The sequence below is a fragment of the Haliotis rubra genome, unplaced genomic scaffold (assembly GCF_003918875.1).
Source record: "Haliotis rubra isolate DU_JTF1 unplaced genomic scaffold, ASM391887v1 Scf365, whole genome shotgun sequence".
Classification (NCBI taxonomy): Eukaryota; Metazoa; Mollusca; class Gastropoda; order Lepetellida; family Haliotidae; genus Haliotis; species Haliotis rubra.
The window spans coordinates 750306-769088 of NW_025767041.1; the positions used below are offsets into that span (position 1 = coordinate 750306).

General features: G+C 40.1%; 1 protein-coding gene across 1 annotated transcript; it reads right to left on the bottom strand.

Annotated features, from left to right (window-relative positions):
• Positions 1 to 1838: 1838 nt before the first annotated feature.
• On the bottom strand, positions 1839 to 18374 carry LOC124285670 (transmembrane 9 superfamily member 2-like). The gene is made up of 17 exons (XM_046721943.1): positions 18111 to 18374; positions 13091 to 13158; positions 12201 to 12294; positions 10653 to 10910; positions 9837 to 9982; positions 9385 to 9505; positions 9050 to 9129; positions 7592 to 7700; positions 7135 to 7267; positions 6480 to 6541; positions 6256 to 6313; positions 5991 to 6048; positions 5662 to 5821; positions 5347 to 5498; positions 4887 to 4998; positions 4383 to 4554; positions 1839 to 3786 (listed from the first exon to the last, which is right to left on the bottom strand). Exons 1-17 carry the CDS (start codon positions 18234 to 18236, stop codon positions 3719 to 3721), a joined length of 1977 nt encoding a protein of 658 aa, XP_046577899.1. The 5' UTR covers positions 18237 to 18374; the 3' UTR covers positions 1839 to 3718.
• Between the last annotated feature and the right edge of the window lie 409 nt (positions 18375 to 18783).

The window sequence follows — 18783 nt, forward strand, 5'->3', positions numbered from 1 at the left end:
TGAAAAATCAAATTGAGTATGCATTTTAAATATATACAAGTATTCATCAAATAGGGACATACACATGAGGCATTAAAAATTTATGTTTCAAAAGAATTTCACTTTTAGAGAAATACTTATCAGCATAATAGGGTTATATCATGAATAAAGTTGTTATGAAAACCAATCTGTAAAACCGGCACATGAAAGAGCGGTAAACCCTTTGATGCAATTAGGTCCAAATGATGTAACAACACAATTAGCTGTGACTCGAGATTGTTCAGAAGCGGGGAAGTGTTAATCAGTATCTTGTTAATCAGTGAGTGAGTGCGTAACACTTACCTGAGTAATTAATACATGTAGTGGGCAGTTTGACTGTATAAACAAGCAAGTGTTTACATTTTGTTGATTAGCGGTATTGACTCCCCGAGATTATTCAGAAGCGGGAAGTGTCAATCAGTTTCTTGTTAATTAGTGAGTGGCACGTGTCACTTACATAGAAGCGAATCGTTTGATGGCGGTATCGTTAGAAAAGCTCTGAACATCAACAATATCACTGTACTCTTGCCGAGTATTTTTCACATTTGTAAGAAGTGATTTTATTGGATAAAGATTGGTTTCTAACGACGGCTTTTCACTACACTCTGCTTATAAGGCTCTTTGATTTCAATATATATTTGACAACTGCTCTCTCGAAATATTATTTAATATTTGACTATTTCCCAAAAAGTATGGAAATATGCATTCTTTACAACACTTCTGTAGCCACATCTCATTTTCTTATTGTAAGAAAGCCATTACTTTCGCTAAAAATGGATATATTTAGGATTTCCCCAAATAGCTGCGTTTTTATTTGGTCCGAACAAGGTCTCATTGACAAATCATACATTATGTGTTATATCATTCGTTTCCAATAAAAAGTTCTGGGAAATTTTCATGAAACTTATGGGAGGTATGTATTGTGTGCAGGGATCAGTATCACTTTCTGTTTGCGCAATTTTCATTGCGCAGCATGCACACTTGAAGTCAACTGCTGTAGACAGGAGTCAAGTTTAAGAAATTCGTACCTCCACCGTTGAAGAGTTTGATCTTAGCTAAGATCGCGATCTTAAATACATGCCATCTTACAATTGCACTAAGATCGGCCTTGTGCAAGTGGATTCGGGTAATTGTATGGCCCTAAGATTGATTGTAACTAAGATTGATCTGTGCAAATGGGCCTTGCCACCCTGCATTGTACCTGAACAGTGACTTGGCCATGGGGTCTCAAATTTATGGAAGTGGACAGTCAAACATGGTTGAAAGCAGCACTCACTTAATTACCCTTTGTGATTTCCAAGTCCAGAAATAATATGACTGATCCTACTCAAATACAAGAATGAGTGAGTGAGTTTAGTTTTACCCCATACTCAGCAATATTCCAGCTATATGGCGGCGGTCTGTAAATACTCAAATACAAGAAAATTCTTGAGGTTCTCAACCTGCGCAAGTGCATAACTATGTTGTGACCCAGTGGTCTTGACAGCAGACAGGATCTTCTGAAAATGGTGTAGCACCCAGGCAATCCTTGACCCTGTGGTGGTGGTGGTTTGATCTGTTATGGCTTGGGTAGCGGTCAACATCTTTATAGGGAACAGAGCATATCTTTTATTCATACACATGAACTTGGTGCAGGTATATCTACATGCTTGTTCCCCTCTGCTTGTTCAAGATGTAAAAATGGTGCAAGACATTTAAGCATTGGACAAACGTGTGGGAAGACTAAAGAAGACATAATTCTCAATATGTATAACAAGATAAGGTTGTTTCAAAGATGTCACATCTTTAATGGAAGTGAGACAAAAGACATCACGAAAATGAATGTTAGTCCAAGTTTATTACCAGTGTTATTCTCCCACATATAAAAAGTTGTCCACACCAGAGATTTGATGTAACATGTGCATATATTTACATATCAGTCAAATCACAGTCACCTTCACTCATTGCAATATCAACAAGAAAAATATATACCCATAATTTATCCATGTAATCAGGTCCCAAAGCATTAAACTTGCTGTATATTAAGCCACATGCGTACAATGATTTTAACAGCCTGTACACAACTCATTCAAGTGATAGAAGCAATGGACAATGATATTGTAATGCACACTCATGTAATTCAACTTCACAATGATTCAGTTTGTTAAAAAAATAACTAAATTAAAACCCGAAGTGTCTCAAATATAATACTTAACAGATAATACCCAACATAAAATCTGGACCATGTTATTTAGTAAAGTTGTATTGCAGAATGTGAGTAGTGTGACTCAACTTATGGTTTGCACATTGTCGTTATGGACTTCAATAAAACATTTACTCTTAACAATGGGTGTCTTGGATGGCATATTTTGTACACATGACACATGAATAGATTTCTTCAATAACAAAATAACGCAAAATTTACAAATAACTCTCAGTAGATGTACAAGTCTAATGAATATATACAGATTTATATAACATGAACAATACAGTACATTAACCAACAGATGTGCAGACACTAACTGGTCAGTAAGAAGCAAGAGTTACTTCAAGCTCCGACATCATGAGATCCCCCTCTGTTTGACTTGATAAGCAAGGAGATGGGTTATTCTTGCCAAGAAGGAATGGTGTCTGGCTTGCCACAATTCTGGTATCTCCAGCATGGCAAGACAAGGATAGAGCTCCCATTGATGGATAACCTATCTGGCCATTAGTGTGGTATGACATATAGGGCATCACACATCTGTCGGGAAATAGTTTATCAGGCACCACATTACAGGTATTGACACATCAGAGTCGGTTTACAAAAACCTAGCACATGTATAGTTTAACAAGTTGTTTTCACATGCATACTGCTCCCAATGAACCTATCTGTGGAGTTGCTGTGTCTCTTTCTGTTTATCTCTATTTCAGACAACTGGTTTCAAAGATAATATTCATAAAATATTCCAAAACAGTATTTGGCTAGTTTTGCATACATACATAGCTTTCTTCATCAAAGAGAATATTTGATTTTTTAAACTAAACTGTACACTTTAAGCCTTTGAACTCAACAAGAACTACTAAATGTTGAGCCCCAAGTTCCATTTGGATATTAGTTATATCTGTGTGCGATAGTCTTGGATCACGAACATCACCTTATTTGAATGTATTGACTATGCCGAGTGCTCTCCACTAACTGGGTTAGTCTGTATGTGCACTGAAGTAATCTTGGATCTGCACAAAATGTTGCTACTTGTTCATCCACTCAGTATAAACAGTCTCCAAATAAACATTGGCAATCACAATGGGACTTTCAGAAAATTCTCAGTCAAGCTGTCTACTCATTAATTTGCAAGGCAACTCAGGAAGAAAACTCAGTATGAAGCCCCGAGTAGTTGCTACATATAGTATGTACACATGATGGCTAAAAAAAATATGGTGAATATAAATTATGCATACATGAACCACACTGTCACTTGTCCCACAGATGCACTAAGCCTCAACACTGCCTGATATGCATGGTCCTCTCAGACTTGCTGCTCATGTATTTCAGAGGGCTAGGTTCATCTTCATTTACTCAGTCTAAATCAGTTTTTTCCATGCACTATGACTTTCCATAGTTGTTTTGTGCACAATGGTTCTACTGCTTGTGTTCTGCACTCGTGACAGGCATGAAGTGATGTAATCCCAAAGGTAGTCCCTCTCATCAGGTTCCCTTCCCACGTGGACTGCTAAAGGCTTAATCCACCTTTACCACACTGTAGATCTTTGTCACAAACCAGAAACATGAGAAGAAACCAATTGAACCTGCAACACATAAAATTATGTTTCTGTTAATAGTATTAGCAACTTCAATACAAAGTAACTTAGCAATTAATGCCTTTATTTGACACTACAACATTTGCAAATAAGAAGTGCATTGACAAAATGGCATATTCTGGACAATGAAAGAAGCCTTAAGCAGTTATTAATATGAAATAAATATTCCATCTTACCAAAAATTACAGACAGCTACCTCAAATTAGAATCAACTCATAACCAGAGTACCTTTAACACTAGTCATATCAAATACCCTTTTCATACTAACACTTTGGTAACTCTCTCAAAAAATGCATCGTCTTCATTCTGTGCCAGTTTCACAAAGTAAATTACTACATTCATTCTAAACAATACTTGTGCATTCCATCAACACATTATGTCCTCCATGGAGTTTCTCACAGTAACAATTTCCTAATTACAAAATCGAGCCAAATCCCATTGCCGACACAGACAAATGTGTTGTGGCACTACTTTATCATGTCATCAGGAACTGACATAGAAACATTTCATTCATCGAAAAATCAAATCACAAAAATCAGCTGAGATATTTTAATGCAGTACTTTACTGGTCAATATCACCTCACCTGTGAGCAAGAAAAAGCAAAATACGATGATGACAGTGTATCCAAAGTAGAGAATCATACTGGCTGCCCCCACCATCTCCAGCTTTGACACATAGTAGTGGATGCAGTAGATGAAGAAATACACTGCCGTGAAACCACTTGTCAGGAACGACCGCCACCACCAGTGGTAGTCCTGGAATCAGATTGAAAATTACTTTCCAAAGGTCACGAGGAACTGACATATACACACGTCTAATGTCTACACAGCTTTCTTAATGTTTATTGCAAGTTTGCAAAACAAAACCAATTCTTCAAGAATCTTCATTGCTACTTGTTTTGCTGGGGAATTGACTGAATCAGCTGAAAGGCATCACAACCAGGACAACTCAAGATGATGAGTGTCAAGGTACATTGTGTTCTACAAGTTACATCTGACACTCAGGCAACAACATAGCAATTCAAGAAATGAAACCCTCAATTTAGTAACAGGTGAGGTTCTTTGTGAAAGCAGATTGTTCTATTTACCTCTGCACACAGATGGAAATAACACAGAAGGACAGTGGCTTCTGAACAGGTGACGATGAGGATGATGAACACCAGGCAGAGGAAACCAAACATGTAGTAGGTCTGGTGGGACCTGTGACAAACAAGGATTTATAATAAGGTTGCTTATATAGCGCTTAATTCCATACAATTTACCTCATGAAAAAATAGTCCAAATGTCATTTTTCACTTCTACCCAACGATGCTATAGATTTTGTACACTCTAATGTGCAAGTAACAGTGAATATGCAAGCTTTAGTTTTGTCTTAAGTGGTTAATGCAATTTCAAACTGTGCCAAACCATAGATGCTAAAGTATGCAATAACCATTGAATAATGTATTCTTATGAAATCTGATCAAGATGAAAAACAAGAATATGGTCAGTCTTACACCTGATGTTGTTTAAACTGCTCAAAAACAGCAACACTGCAGCATGACTTACCAGATACTGTTGAGGATGAAGAACAGTTGGATGAAGATACAGCCGAAAGGCAAGATTCCACCCATGAGGATCCCAGGCAGGGCCTTCGTGTAGCAGGTCTGGTCTGGGATTTGACGGGGAATTTGATTGGTGCGAACTGGATGCTCAATGGGCTACAATACCAATGAAAAAAAGATTAAGAAATACTCTCCACAGAAATAATGCTAATGAAGACCCATGATAGACCTTTTAGAATGAGTATATTTAACTCTTGGTACATGTCACATCCATTTGAACTGGTTTTGTACAAACTACTATTAATATGATAAAGCTTACCCTTTTCTTGAAGCCGAAGTACGCTCCGACAAAGGTGAGTGGCACAGAGATACCAAACCAGAGAGCCAACAGTGCAAGAAGGGTGGTGAAGGGAATGGCAGCACTGCTACCCTTGATCCACAGAATAAGGTTCAGTATGAAGAAGATACCGAATATCACACTGTAAAAACACAAGTACATAATCACTTCTGATTATACATATAATACAAGAAATACATCTTTGTATTAAATCAGGATGTAAAATCAAGGTATATATTTTCATGCATGTTGCTGTTTGTCATAAACATAGTTAAATGGTGAAAAGCTAGTGACTAATAACACCCACTTACCCAGGGACAAAAAAGGATGTGAGCAACACATTGGACTTCCACTTCTCTCCTCCAAACACTGAAGCAGCAAGGAATGGATTCACATTTACACCACAGTTTCAAAAACATGCATGGAACCGGTTCTCATATCAGTGCAGATACAGAGGAATTTCAAATAAGTGAACATTACAGCTGTACCAGCAATGATGAATGTTTCTTGCAATCAAGTAAAGGCAGAAGTGTTTCTTTTATAACAGATTGTATCTTCCAAGGGTAGTTTACTTACTTTTGTAGATCCTGGCAGAGATGTAGCCAGCTGGTGTCCCAAGGCAGACATACAGCACCTGCAACACACATGGTTACCTTGTAGAGCATGCTGAATATTTATACTACGGGATATAGCAATGTTTCAGAGTTTATGTGTCTGCAAACAGTTAATAGATGGTATAAACTTGCTTGTATACTTTGGAGCGCAATCACAAGCTATGCCTGCCCAATCTTGGTACTCACCATAGCACAAGTCATGAGAGCACCTCTATTGGCAGGAGACAAGAAACCAAGGCAGGCGAACACTGCAAGTACAAGGGGAATGTTTTACTCAACTGTACAATCTCCAGCATACAACATTATACACAAGTGTTTGCCAATAATGTGGCAATGTCCCCCACCACTACAGAAGAATGAAATACAGTATATATAACATTTTACTACTTTTTATTTGTTTTGGTCACATACAAGATTCCTGAAATGACTGGTGCCTGCACATTCACCCAACGTAGGCTGTGAACATAACTGAAGACATTGGGTGCAATGTTTTATGAGATATTGTGTTTATGAAAAGTGGTCAAAGTTTGAAAAGTGGTCAAAGTGTGGTGACCTTGAAGATAAGGTCAAGGTCACCCAAATTGACTGGTGTATGCGTAATCTCCCAATGTAGGCACTCACTAAATTTGAAGACATTGGGTACAACAGTTCATGAGATATCTCGCTAACAAGAATCGGGACGTACATACGGACGGATGCTGCTGAATACATAATAATAAGTCATCTTCTATAGCGCACAGTCTCCAAACACAAAGTAATTGCTTGCAGCGCTTAATCAGAATCTGATTATTATTATACGTTTTGGCGGGGACAGTAACAAGCTGCTGTGAGGATGACCTACCCAGTGTAATGAACGTCATACAGAAGAGTTGAGCACCATTGCCTGTGAAGACTGCAAGAAGCATTCCCTGACGTGGGGGGCGGAAAACATCTCCATGAACAAGCTTCCACCCAAATTCTTCCTGAGCATCTTCCTGTAATAGTCATCATGAAACATAATCAATGTGTTATGGATATGGCTGGATGATAAAAGCTACAAGCTTGAGTGAGTGAAGTTTCACCCTGCATTTAGCAATATTCCTGCAATATCATGGTGGGGTACACAAGAAATGGGTTTTACACATTGTACCCATGAAGGGATTGAAACCATGTCCCGGGCGTGATGAGCAGCGCGAACTCTTTAACCGCTAGGCTATTCCACCGCTCCCTCTAGAAGCAGTACAACAGCAATGGGATGGTCAAAGAAGCCTGTCATAGACATGTTTATCACACCGTCAATATGGAAAACAAGGACATACCGAGCTATCCATCTGGTTGTATCTTGCGATGTCCTTGTGGAGAGTTCTCAGCATGATCATGGCCACCATACCAGACAGGAAGAGTACAATCACCAACGAGTTCATAATGCTACAGACATAAGCACACTGTTTTAGTACAGAGTAGGTAATGGTATCAACTGTTCCATATATCCCTGAAAGTAACAAATGGGGATTTGCTCCATAAGTATATGGATGTAGGGATGCCTAAAAAAGGCATAACTACTAATATAGTGTTACGGCCATATTAGCAGTATTCCAGCAATATCTTGCAGAGGGAAACCAGATTTGAGTTTCACACATTGTACCCATGTGGGGAATCGAACCCGGGTTTTGACGTGACTAGCGGACGCTTTAACAAATAGGTTACGCCACCTCCCCAGCTTAACTTATAGCACAAGGACAAAGGCCTTTCACGTTTAGTCACACAAAGACAGTCACTTTCCTTATGTCATACATGTGAATGTGGCAGTAGGCAAGTGTCTGCACATGCAAGTTTCAGTTGAATGTCCGAAACACGGTTGTCCATTAGAAGCACGGAGAAGAAAGGTACGAGCATAGGGTAAATATATTTATGACAAGTATAGCATTATTTCTGTGGAGAGTATTTGTGTTCAGCAGCCCAGCCCGTTGAGCATAGTTGTGTAAGATCAGTTATGTGTGACAAGCTTAATCTTCTCTAGATTTCTTGTCTGTAGTAGGCACAGAATTGTGTCATGCCCGTTCACCATTGACAACCTTGGCGTTCACCTGCCCCGCACCTAAGAGCAAAGGAGCTCATTGGCTAAAAATAAATTATGTCCCATCAAATCGCTGACTCTCTTCAATGCGGGCAGGTTAAGGCCAAGGTATTCAATGGCGAACGGGCATGACAAAATTCTGTTTGCGATAAATAAATGCACGTAAACTCATTATGACAGTGAGATGTAAGTCTCCGAAAGAATGGCAACTAGGCGCGCTGTCAGGCGCCATCAGTTCAACATGTTTTGGTGCATGTCGTTTGTGTATACTGTGGAATAAACAAGAAACTGGGTGAGTAACTGCTACAAATTCTGAGCAGGGATTTTGGCTCGGAATCGAGAAATCACAATTTTCGAGCTTCCGAAGACGCTAGCTCCGAAAGTACTGCTTCGATTTTTGTTCTGTATGTCTCATTTTGTAGGTAAATCTATTGGCTTGAAATGTGTGCATACTTTAAATGGGATAAATACAGTGAGTATTGTTGAATTCGCCCTGAAACGAACATAGTGTATTGACATCGTTACATCCCTTTCCTTTTATATAGTACTAAGACCCCGTCAGTGACAATATATACCTTGATGGCAGTTTTTAGCGTTACAAGCCCCTGTGTAACAGAGTACTGAATTTCCAAACATATGAAACTTATAATGCCAAAGTATCAATGCTTATTTGGGCAACAATATAAACAAGAACAGGTACCTGAACCACTGGATGTTTGTGTGGGGAATAGACTCCAGAATGTAGTCCCATCTGGACGACCATTTGATCTGTTTGTTTTCCTGGCAAACAAAGAATATATCAATCATCACTACTCAGATTGCTTCACTTTTCACATGCTTCCGAATGTCCCACAGATCCTTCATATATCTTTCTTGGAAAATAGAATGCGTTCAAAAACCTCTGAGAGGTCACTAACTGATCTTGAGGGACAAAGCCATGGGCATTAGCCAGCGAACAGTCACACCATCATACCTTTAGCACAGCTGTAATTACCAAGGTATTCTATCAGGAAGTAGCCATATAATGAACCTTACCACCCAGTAAACGGAGTAGGTGTAGTCAATTTTGATATTGTCGGACATGTCGCCTCCCTTGACGCCTTTCACTGGAGCATTCCCTGCACAAGCTTCTGCGCCCTTCTTGTTGTGCAAGATACTGAAAGTGTCAAGAATGGTTTAATTAGTGAGCACACAGAGTAAATCAATACAAGAATTCTATTGACATCACAATACCAGCGATGGCAACAGGAAAGTCTATTTTCAGCGGAAATCTTAATATTGTGTCATCGAATGGGGGATGATTTTGAAATATAATTGGCAGAAAATTGCCATCCCTGCAATACATCTTGCCAAGAGCCAGTTGTCAGTTACAAAGGTGTCTGACTGAGACATGATCATTTTTAGTCTTCACCTTTGGACAATTATTAGCCAAGCCTACAAGACATGACCATTAAACCTGTTGCCTAGCTGTGTGAGGCAGTACATACCTTCTGGGTTCCAGCTTAGCCCTGACAATGCGCCCACCCTTGTCACCAAGATCAACACCCCATTCTTCATTAGTGCCAGAATGGTACTCAATGGTGATGTCAACATGGTTAAACACATAGTAAGTGTTGGCATCCTTGAAATCAGCCTGGAAGTAAAAGGACACATTTGATTAATCACAACATTTGCAATACTAACACATGACCTACTTTGCATTATATTCAAATTCTAATAGAGTGAGTTCAGTTTTACTCAGCAATATTCCAGCTATATGGCGGCGGTCTGTAAATAGAGTCTGGACCAGACAATTCAGTGATCAACAGCATGAGCATCGATCTGCGCAATTGGGAACAAATGACATGTGTCCAAGTCAGCGAGCCTGACCACCCGATCCCTTTAGTCGCCTCTTACGACAAGCATGGGTTACTGAAGATCAACATATTTTCCCGGATCTTCACGGGTTACTGAAGATCAATATTCTAACCCGGATCTTCACGGGTCAATTCTAATAGAGCTATGAAGTAATATAAAATGAAGATCAAAACAACTGTAAGTGTCAACACAGTTTACCAAAGTAAACACAATGTTTCTCAAACTTCCTTAAATAGTTTCATATATTTCATGTAGGTTGTTACCAGATCAAGACATTATAAATGAAAATTGAAATCTGCCTTGGTTGGCTCTCATTTTAGACATTTTGGTTACCAGGCTATATAAATTTCAATTTGAATTGAATTATAAACAAGTAGGCATTAACACTTCAATGAAGAGGTGTGAGATGTTTTGTTAAAAGAAATAACAAATAACGCATCTAATACCTTCATGACACATGCATCCTTCTGTCTTCCCTGGGAGGTGACAAAGCAGCCAATTGGAAATCCGGTTGAACAGTAGCTCTTATTGTTCTCTACGATGTAGCACCAGGTGATGGGCATGTTGTCCACAATCCAGTGATGCATGTAGTTGAGGGCAATACCACGGCGCAGGAAGTTGAGCTTCTTCACTGACGCCTGATCCCCCTTCTTGTACTCCTTGCTACACACAGACTGGCATGTCACATTCTTCTTAAAAGTAAACTGAAACAATCATCAGGAGAATTCATGTAGATAGTAAAGCAAAACTGTGCATAGGAGCAAGTGAATGAATGTGTTTAGGTTTACACCCCTTTTAACAATATTCCAGCAACATCATGGTGGGGGACACGCATTGTACCCATGTGGGGAATCAAACCTTGGTCTTCAGCATGACGAGTGACCGCTTTAACCACTAGACTACCCCTATATGAACTCCGTATACAATAACACACAGTAATATTCATCTTAAAAATGCACTGAGCCCTGCTTAAGTAACCTGAAATCACAGCAAGATGTGAACATGATTGCATCTTAACTATTGAAACTTTTCCAAATTAAGATTAAATATGGGAAAGCATATTTATATTAGAAATATGTAGTAAAAACTCAAACTTCCCAATATGCGATTCATGTCCCTCGACTGAATAGACATTGTACTTCAATGAACCACATATTCTCACATTGGTGCTTGTTTTAACAAGGAATGAGTATTGGCTATCAATGGCCGATCAGAGATCAATAATCAATAACTGAATATTGAACTATAAGCCAACATGCCACAAACACCTGAAAGCAATCAAAATATTTCACATCTCTGGAGAGTGGAGACATATTTAGGCTTGGATTACTAACAAAACAATCCTGAACACAGTTCAATAGCAGAACAAGAAGACCCAACAGTGTAAATTTAAACTTTATTTCATCACAAGAGTTATTGTAGTATTTTGTATCATATTCTCAATAAGGGAGTGAGATTAGTTCAATGCCACACTCAGCAATATTCCAGTTATATGGCAGGGGTCTGTAAATCATCAAATCTGGACAAGACAACACAGTGATCAACAGCATGAGCATCAATTTAAGCAATTGGGATACAGTGACGTGTCAACCAGCGAGATTGACTACCCAATTCCGTTTGTCACCTCTTGCTACATGCATGGGATACTGATGATTAATTCTAACAGGAATTTCTCGATAAGAAATCTTATATCAATAATCATAAATGATATTTCCCATTGATGAGATTTCCGATTTTCTAGCTTTTTAGCCATCCGTAGATGGCACTGCAGATTAAAAATGAGTATGTTTTGTCAAGGCACTGTATATCAAACTTGAGCTTGTTTTGACAGGACACTGCACATTATGAAGGAGAGATTATTTTTCTAGAGCACTATACATGACTGGGTAGTTGTGTTGACAATATTGTACACATTATGAACTGGTGCTTGTGTAGACAAAGCACTGGACATTATCAACTGGTTACTATAGTCTAGTAATGAGATGTTAACTTACTGAGTAAGGAGATGAGCTTATCCTCTCCCCAAACACCACCTGTCCTAAGTTCTCGACTGGAGATGATGGTTTGTCATCAACACAGAAGTCAAAACTGAAACAAAACACATTGAAACAATACTGTTGTCACCTCACTCAAACTCAATTGGATATTTTGCCATTTTCCATTAATTTTAAAAATATAAAGTTTAAATGTTAGTGTTTGTTATTTATATTTGATCGGTAATATGAGAAACGATAAGAAAGACTGCAAGTTGTCAAGTTCATGTCCTGAAATAGAACCTCTCAATATACCTCAGTTATTTTATCTATGCACCGGTACGCAAGCTAAGATTTGACATTTTTGTGTGTACGCATATAAGATCACATTTATTGAGTATTTACAAAAATTCAAGCGAACTTGTACGCAATAGACTTAATAGGAATTGAGTTTTCACATAAATATTTGCATAATTTACGCATTTACACAGCTTATGTGTACCTCTGTGTTGTACAAAGAATATTTTAACAAGCATAATAGGGATTGTCTACAAAATATCAGCTAATGTCTTGAAAACATAACTATGAGCATGATTAGCCTGTCTTTTCAGACTTATGAGAAAATAATGTATTTTCTGGTTGGTTGATCTATTGACAACTCAAGCATCACAGCACAAGTAAACATAGTTTCAAGAATTACATAAGATCAGTGTGAACATCAGGAGAACTTATACACAGCATGTTCAGACACTGAATTGTAACCATGGTTACTGGACTGAAGAAAAAGCAAAATATTATCCATTTCTCACACAATAGCAACTGTACAATAGTGCCACACACAAACACAAGAGGCTCAACACATGATGCATGACAGATGACTTGTGCACTGTTACACAGCAACCATCACTTACCTCTGGTACTCATAAGGCACAACTGTTTCCAAAGAATTAAGGCGGTTCACAAAGACTGGGACCTTGGACTGGAAGAGAAAGACGAAGTGGATTATAAAAATGTTATCAGAAGCGAAATGTATTTTTTTGATTAAAATTGATATTTTATACTTATCCTGACTCATGCTTAATTGCTTGTCTCCTTCTTGCGATCTGCCCGGAGAGCGGAAGGTCACGGGTTCGATCCCCGACCGCGTCAAACCAAAAGACGTTAAAATATGGTACTTGCTGGTCCCTGCCTTGCGCTCGGCATTAATGGGTACAACAAGGACTGGTCGGCTCGGAGTCAGTATAATGTGTCTGAGTGGGGTATTCATGCTTCACTGCGGCATGGTATCTCAGTGAGCTAGCACTATAAAACCAGCTTCAGTCTGGGCTAGTACAAGCAGCTGCACATACACATACACACGCATGCACGTCCTCATATGAGCAAAATATTCTCAAGCACGACGTAAAACCCAATTTCACCTCACCTCACCTTCTTGCGTGATGATAGTGGAACACTTGAATCCCCTTTTGAAGCACCTTTCAATAAAGCGGACGTAAAATCACTCACCCAGTGTTACCTCCCTTAGGTATTTTGGCGGGAAATCCGTCACATGACCCAACATGCTCCTCACTCTCTCCGAATATAAGCCTGACACCCGGATTAGAGGGAATCCAGATTGCCATGAGGGGAAGTTGGGAGGGCTGACCTCATGAGTCAGGATAAGTATACAATATCAATTTTACTAAACAAATTACATATTTTTCCTTATCCTGACTCATGCTATTTGCTTGTAGAATCCGACAGAACCGGTGGTGGGTCAAGCCACTCTGGATTCATAGCTTGCTGATTTACGTCCTGCATACCCCCCTGAGGGAACTTCTTATGGCACTGTGCTGATCCTTTCTTCCAGCTTCCTCTTATGAGTCTGGGGGGACCACAACTTGTCAGATTTCTCTGGAACCGTCTTCTCCTGACATTATGTGTGGATTTATATGACTCCGTCTTGATGCTCGCATAAAGTGGAGAAGCGACCCTTCTTCATGTACGAGTAAGTCCTTTACAAGTACAGGGTCTGTCACTCATGCTGGCCTGTCCTACAGTCCGTTTGAGTCAGAAACGGACCGATGAATTGCAAATTTTATCATTGTACATAATTGTCACATAAATATAAATAGTACACATGTTTATCATTTACTAATACCCAACAGCTTTCTTATATTTGAAAATTTTCCGGACTCCACCAAAAAGGTTCTTTAAGAAACTATCATTAAAATTTTGACACAGTTCACTATTTGTTACGAGGGAGGAGTGCAGAGAAAGGGACAGCCAGGTGTTACAGAAGCATGTGCACAAGTGCCCACCAAGTTATTGATTAATTAGCCTGTGCTGTGCTGTCTGTCCTTTCTCGCACACCTGGTGTCTCCGTAGATAAAGGGAAGAAAAGGCGCTTGAATTTTCGTCTCCTCGACTTAGACCTTTGTAGGTAGCCTTTCAATGCTCTGACTGGGAATAAGGGTAGGTCCTGTAGTATCCTGTGGCCCAAGGACTGTCCAGAGTGCTGGGATGTGGAACTGTCTGGTTGACCGGGCAGTTGGTTCTTTGCTATGAAGTCGCATCTCAATCCCAGATGTATGATGTTGCGATGTGCATCAAATCGTATTCGTTCAAAATCTAGAGCATGTATTTCCGACATCCGAGCTGCTGTTGCCAAAGCGATCAGGAACAGAGTTTTGTGTGTTAAAAACTCGTAGGATGTTCTTTCTAGTGGTTTGTAAGCTTCACTGGTGAGATGCTGCAAGAATGTTGAGATCCCAAGCTGGCGCTTTAAATTTCTTTTGTTGGTCTTCCAATTTAAAGGAGCGTAGTAGAGCCAGTATCTCTGGTACTTTGGTCAACTTAACACCCGTCTTCATGGTGATAACCGTGCTTAGGGCCGCTAGGTATGTAGAGAGTGTTGAACCTTTTAACCGCCTCGTTTGTCTTAGATGACAAAGGTATTCCGCCACTTGAGGATGTGTTGCTTTCATTGCCGTGAAGCCCTTCCTCAAGGCATATTTCTCAAAACTCTGCCACTTCTCGTCGTACAAGTTGCGGGTTGATCTACGTAGAGCTAGTGTGACTGCTTTCGCTGCTCTGGAAAAATATCTTCTTTTCTTCAAGTAAGTCTTGATACGTTCCAAGCGTGTAACTGGAATACTGTTGGATTCCTGTGTACTTGCTTGGTGTGCGGATGAATCAGTAGGTTCGGCCACTCTGGGAGTTGAAGGGATGGACTGAGGATAGGAAACCACACCCTCGCTGGCCAGTAGGGCGCGACCAAAATCAGTTGCAGCTTCTTCGTCTGCTTGATTTTCTGCAACACCTGCAGTATAAGAGCTGGAGGTGGAAATGCGTAAGCGTTTAGTCCTTCCCAGGAGATGTTTAGAGCATCTGTTGCCAATGCTTGTGGATCCGGAACCGGAGAGACGAATGTTTGTAGTTGTTTGTTGAGCTTTGTAGCAAACAGGTCTTGCAGCGGAGATCCTATCCTCTGTATGATGCATCTGAAGGCTTCTGGATGTAACATCCATTCCGTCGGGGATAGTTGTGTTGGACGAGATAGGGTGTCTGCTATCACATTCTTGGCTTAAGGAATGTGACATGCTTTTATGTCGATGTTCAGGTTGTCTATTATGCTGAACATATGTAAGCTGAGGTCTAGAAGATTCCTTGACCTTGTTGATCCTTGTTTGTTGATGTAGAACGCCACTGTGGAGTTGTCTGTATGGATCATCAGTTGTGCGTTCCTTAGTATGCTGGACCAGTATAGTAAGGCGTATATTACTGCTTTCATCTCGAGCATGTTGCTGTGCAGACTCTGCTCCTGACTCGACCATTTCCCTGCTGCCACTTCGTTGTCGAGGTGGGCTCCCCATCCTTGAAGTGATGCATCTACGTAGAGATGAGTGTTGCACTCCGCCTCTGGTAAGTAGGTTCCTCCACAAACATTACGTCTTCTGAGCCCACCATAGAAGATATGGTTTCAGTCCATCCGGTCCAGACTGTCTAGATGAGCGTCCACGAACACTTGTAGTGGGCGCAGTTGTACTTGTAGTCTTCCTCTGCGTGTCAAGTCTTGTGCTGACGTATATTTAGGTATATCTTCCTAAATGCCGTATACAGCTAATGTAGTGGTAAAGGCCTATATTTAAAAGGATATAACGCTGTATAGGGGGACCCAGGCGCTCTCACAACCGTCGTCTAGGGCGAAGAAGGAGAGTGAAGCGTGTTTGGTCATTTGATGGATTTCCCGCCAAAATACCTAAGGGAGGTAACACTGGGAGTGATTTTACGTCCGCTTTTTTGAAGGGAGCTTCAAAATGGGATTCAAGTGTTCCACTATCATTCGCAAGAAGAAGGAGACAAGCAATTAAACATGAGTCAGGATAAGGAAAAATTGGTAGTGCAGTTGTGTGTCATATTTGGTTCAGGAATATCTTGGACAGCACTGAATCACCAACCTACTGGAGTTAAGGCTTTCTTGAATTGAAATTTACATCCTGCACAAGACAGCTACATCAAAATTTAATGCACACTGGCTGCCTAAACAGTATCACTGTCCAAGTTGAAACACAGGGGCTTGTAACGCTAAAAACTGCCATCAAGGTATGTACTGTCACTAACGGGGTCTTAGCACTATATAAAAGGAAAGGGATGTAACGAGGTCAACACACCAAGTTCGTTTCTGGGCGAATTCACTGGAAAGAGTCAGTGATCTGATGGGACACATTTTATTTATAGCCAATGAGCTTCCTTGCTCCGTTCAGTGCGGGGCAGGTGAAGGCCAAGGTCGTCAATGGCGAACGGGCACGACAATTCTGTTTGCGATGAATAAATCTACGTAAACTCATTATGACAGTGAGGTGTAAGTGTCTTCGAAAGAATGGCGACTAGCGTGCTGACAGGTGCCATCAGTTCAGCATGCCTTGGTGCATGTCGTTTGTGTATACTGTGAAAGAAACAAAAAAACGGGTGAGTAACCGCTACAAATTTTGAGTAGGGATTTTGGCTCGGAATCGAAAAATTACTTTTTTCCGTGCTTCCGAAGACCCTAGCTCCCAAACTACTGCTTCGATTTTTGTGCTGAATGTTTTATTTTGTTGGTAAATCTATTGGCTTGAAATGTGTGCATACTTTAAATGGGATAAATACAGTGAGCATTGTTGAATTCGCCCTGAAACAAACTTGGTGTGTTGACCTCGTTACATCCCTTTCATTTTATATAGTGCCAAGACCCTGTTAGTGACAGTACAAACCTTGATGGCAGTTTTTAGAGTTACAAGCCAATGTGAGTTGAAACAGGGATCTTAACGTGTGTATGTTTTTCCCCTGGTCAACAGAAACAGTAGAGTGCCTGTGACTATATCCTTTAAGACTGACCAACAAATTATTCCACTTGACCATATCATCACCTAATTCATAACATATCCTCTAACAAATCGAAAGGAGAGACATCAGCATTTCTACATCTAGTCAAATTCATTAGCAATCTCATATCACCAATCCGCTTGCTAATACTCTGTAGAATACAGGCTAAAATATAACCTTTGTATTAAGTCTTAGTATTTCAGTGGTCTTTTTCAAGTAGCCCCAATAAAGGTAACTCTGAGAATAGAAAATAGTAGTTTTTGTGTCCCCATGGCTACAGACTAATGCGAGTTGATGCTAGGTTTGGAGCCAGTACATGCAATATGTCAACAAATCTTAAATATGCTAAGATGACTTTGAGCCTCGAAAATACACGCATATTTCTGAAAAACATATTTAGGCTGTTCGCACTTGCTCATGTCATCAGACACGTCACATACTCTCATAATTCTGTACACAAAAGTGCATAAATTCCATCAAACTTTGCACAGTGTTGGAAAACAACAAATACGGAAATCCTAAATAGTGATGTCAATCTACTATCCATTCTGTGAGACTGCTAAAACGTTCTCCTATCCAACTCACCTTACAAGTTGCTGGTCGTTCAGATTCTTCACAGTACGTGACAGGGGCAAGACCCGGCAAATAGAATGCCTCGCTTAGCCAAAACAAACTAGCGACAGTGCAATATATGTATGTAACGCCTCTCATTCTGGGGTAAAATGGTGATCAGTACACCCTTTGAAATGTCAGAGGACCTTTCCTAGGTGGTAATAATTTCGTCTGAGTCAGTACCCCGTGTCAACAGCAGTATTCCAATATGGCTGCTACACGTCACCAAGGCCGTGTTTATGCGGTATGTTTCAGACTTCAACCAGGAACATTAGTTTGAATGAAGGAAAACTCGCACTTGCAAGTCATACGATTTATACGTTCTTATGCCATGTAAATATGCTTGTATATCCAATTATACACTTCACCACAGTGGTCATTCGTTGAAATAGTTGAGAGAAACACTGAACGCAAAAATAGTGTAACGCCAAAACGCAACAAATGTTGTCGGTAGTTCCCGGAAATGTTTTCCACGGAAATCACCGACACCAGAGGCTACGATTTCACCCGCATGTTTGACAGTCATTACCCTGTCACCCTGTACTATTGTTGTAGATAACAGTAGCAAGCGGACGGTTCCGTCTCTGACGTTCTTCTGTCTTGATGCACCTGAAGAGTCTGGCGTAGGAGAACACGGCTGTGATAG

Excerpts from the sequence above, each read along its gene's own strand:
- LOC124285670 (XM_046721943.1), bottom strand. The coding sequence starts at position 18,236 with ATGAGAGGCGTTACATACATATATTGCACTGTCGCTAGTTTGTTTTGG. Across the intron at positions 10,911-12,200 it reads TAAGCTCATCTCCTTACTCA|TTTACTTTTAAGAAGAATGT; the intron begins GTAAGTTAACAT and ends TGATTGTTTCAG. Across the intron at positions 9,983-10,652 it reads AGGATGCATGTGTCATGAAG|GCTGATTTCAAGGATGCCAA; the intron begins GTATTAGATGCG and ends TTTTACTTCCAG.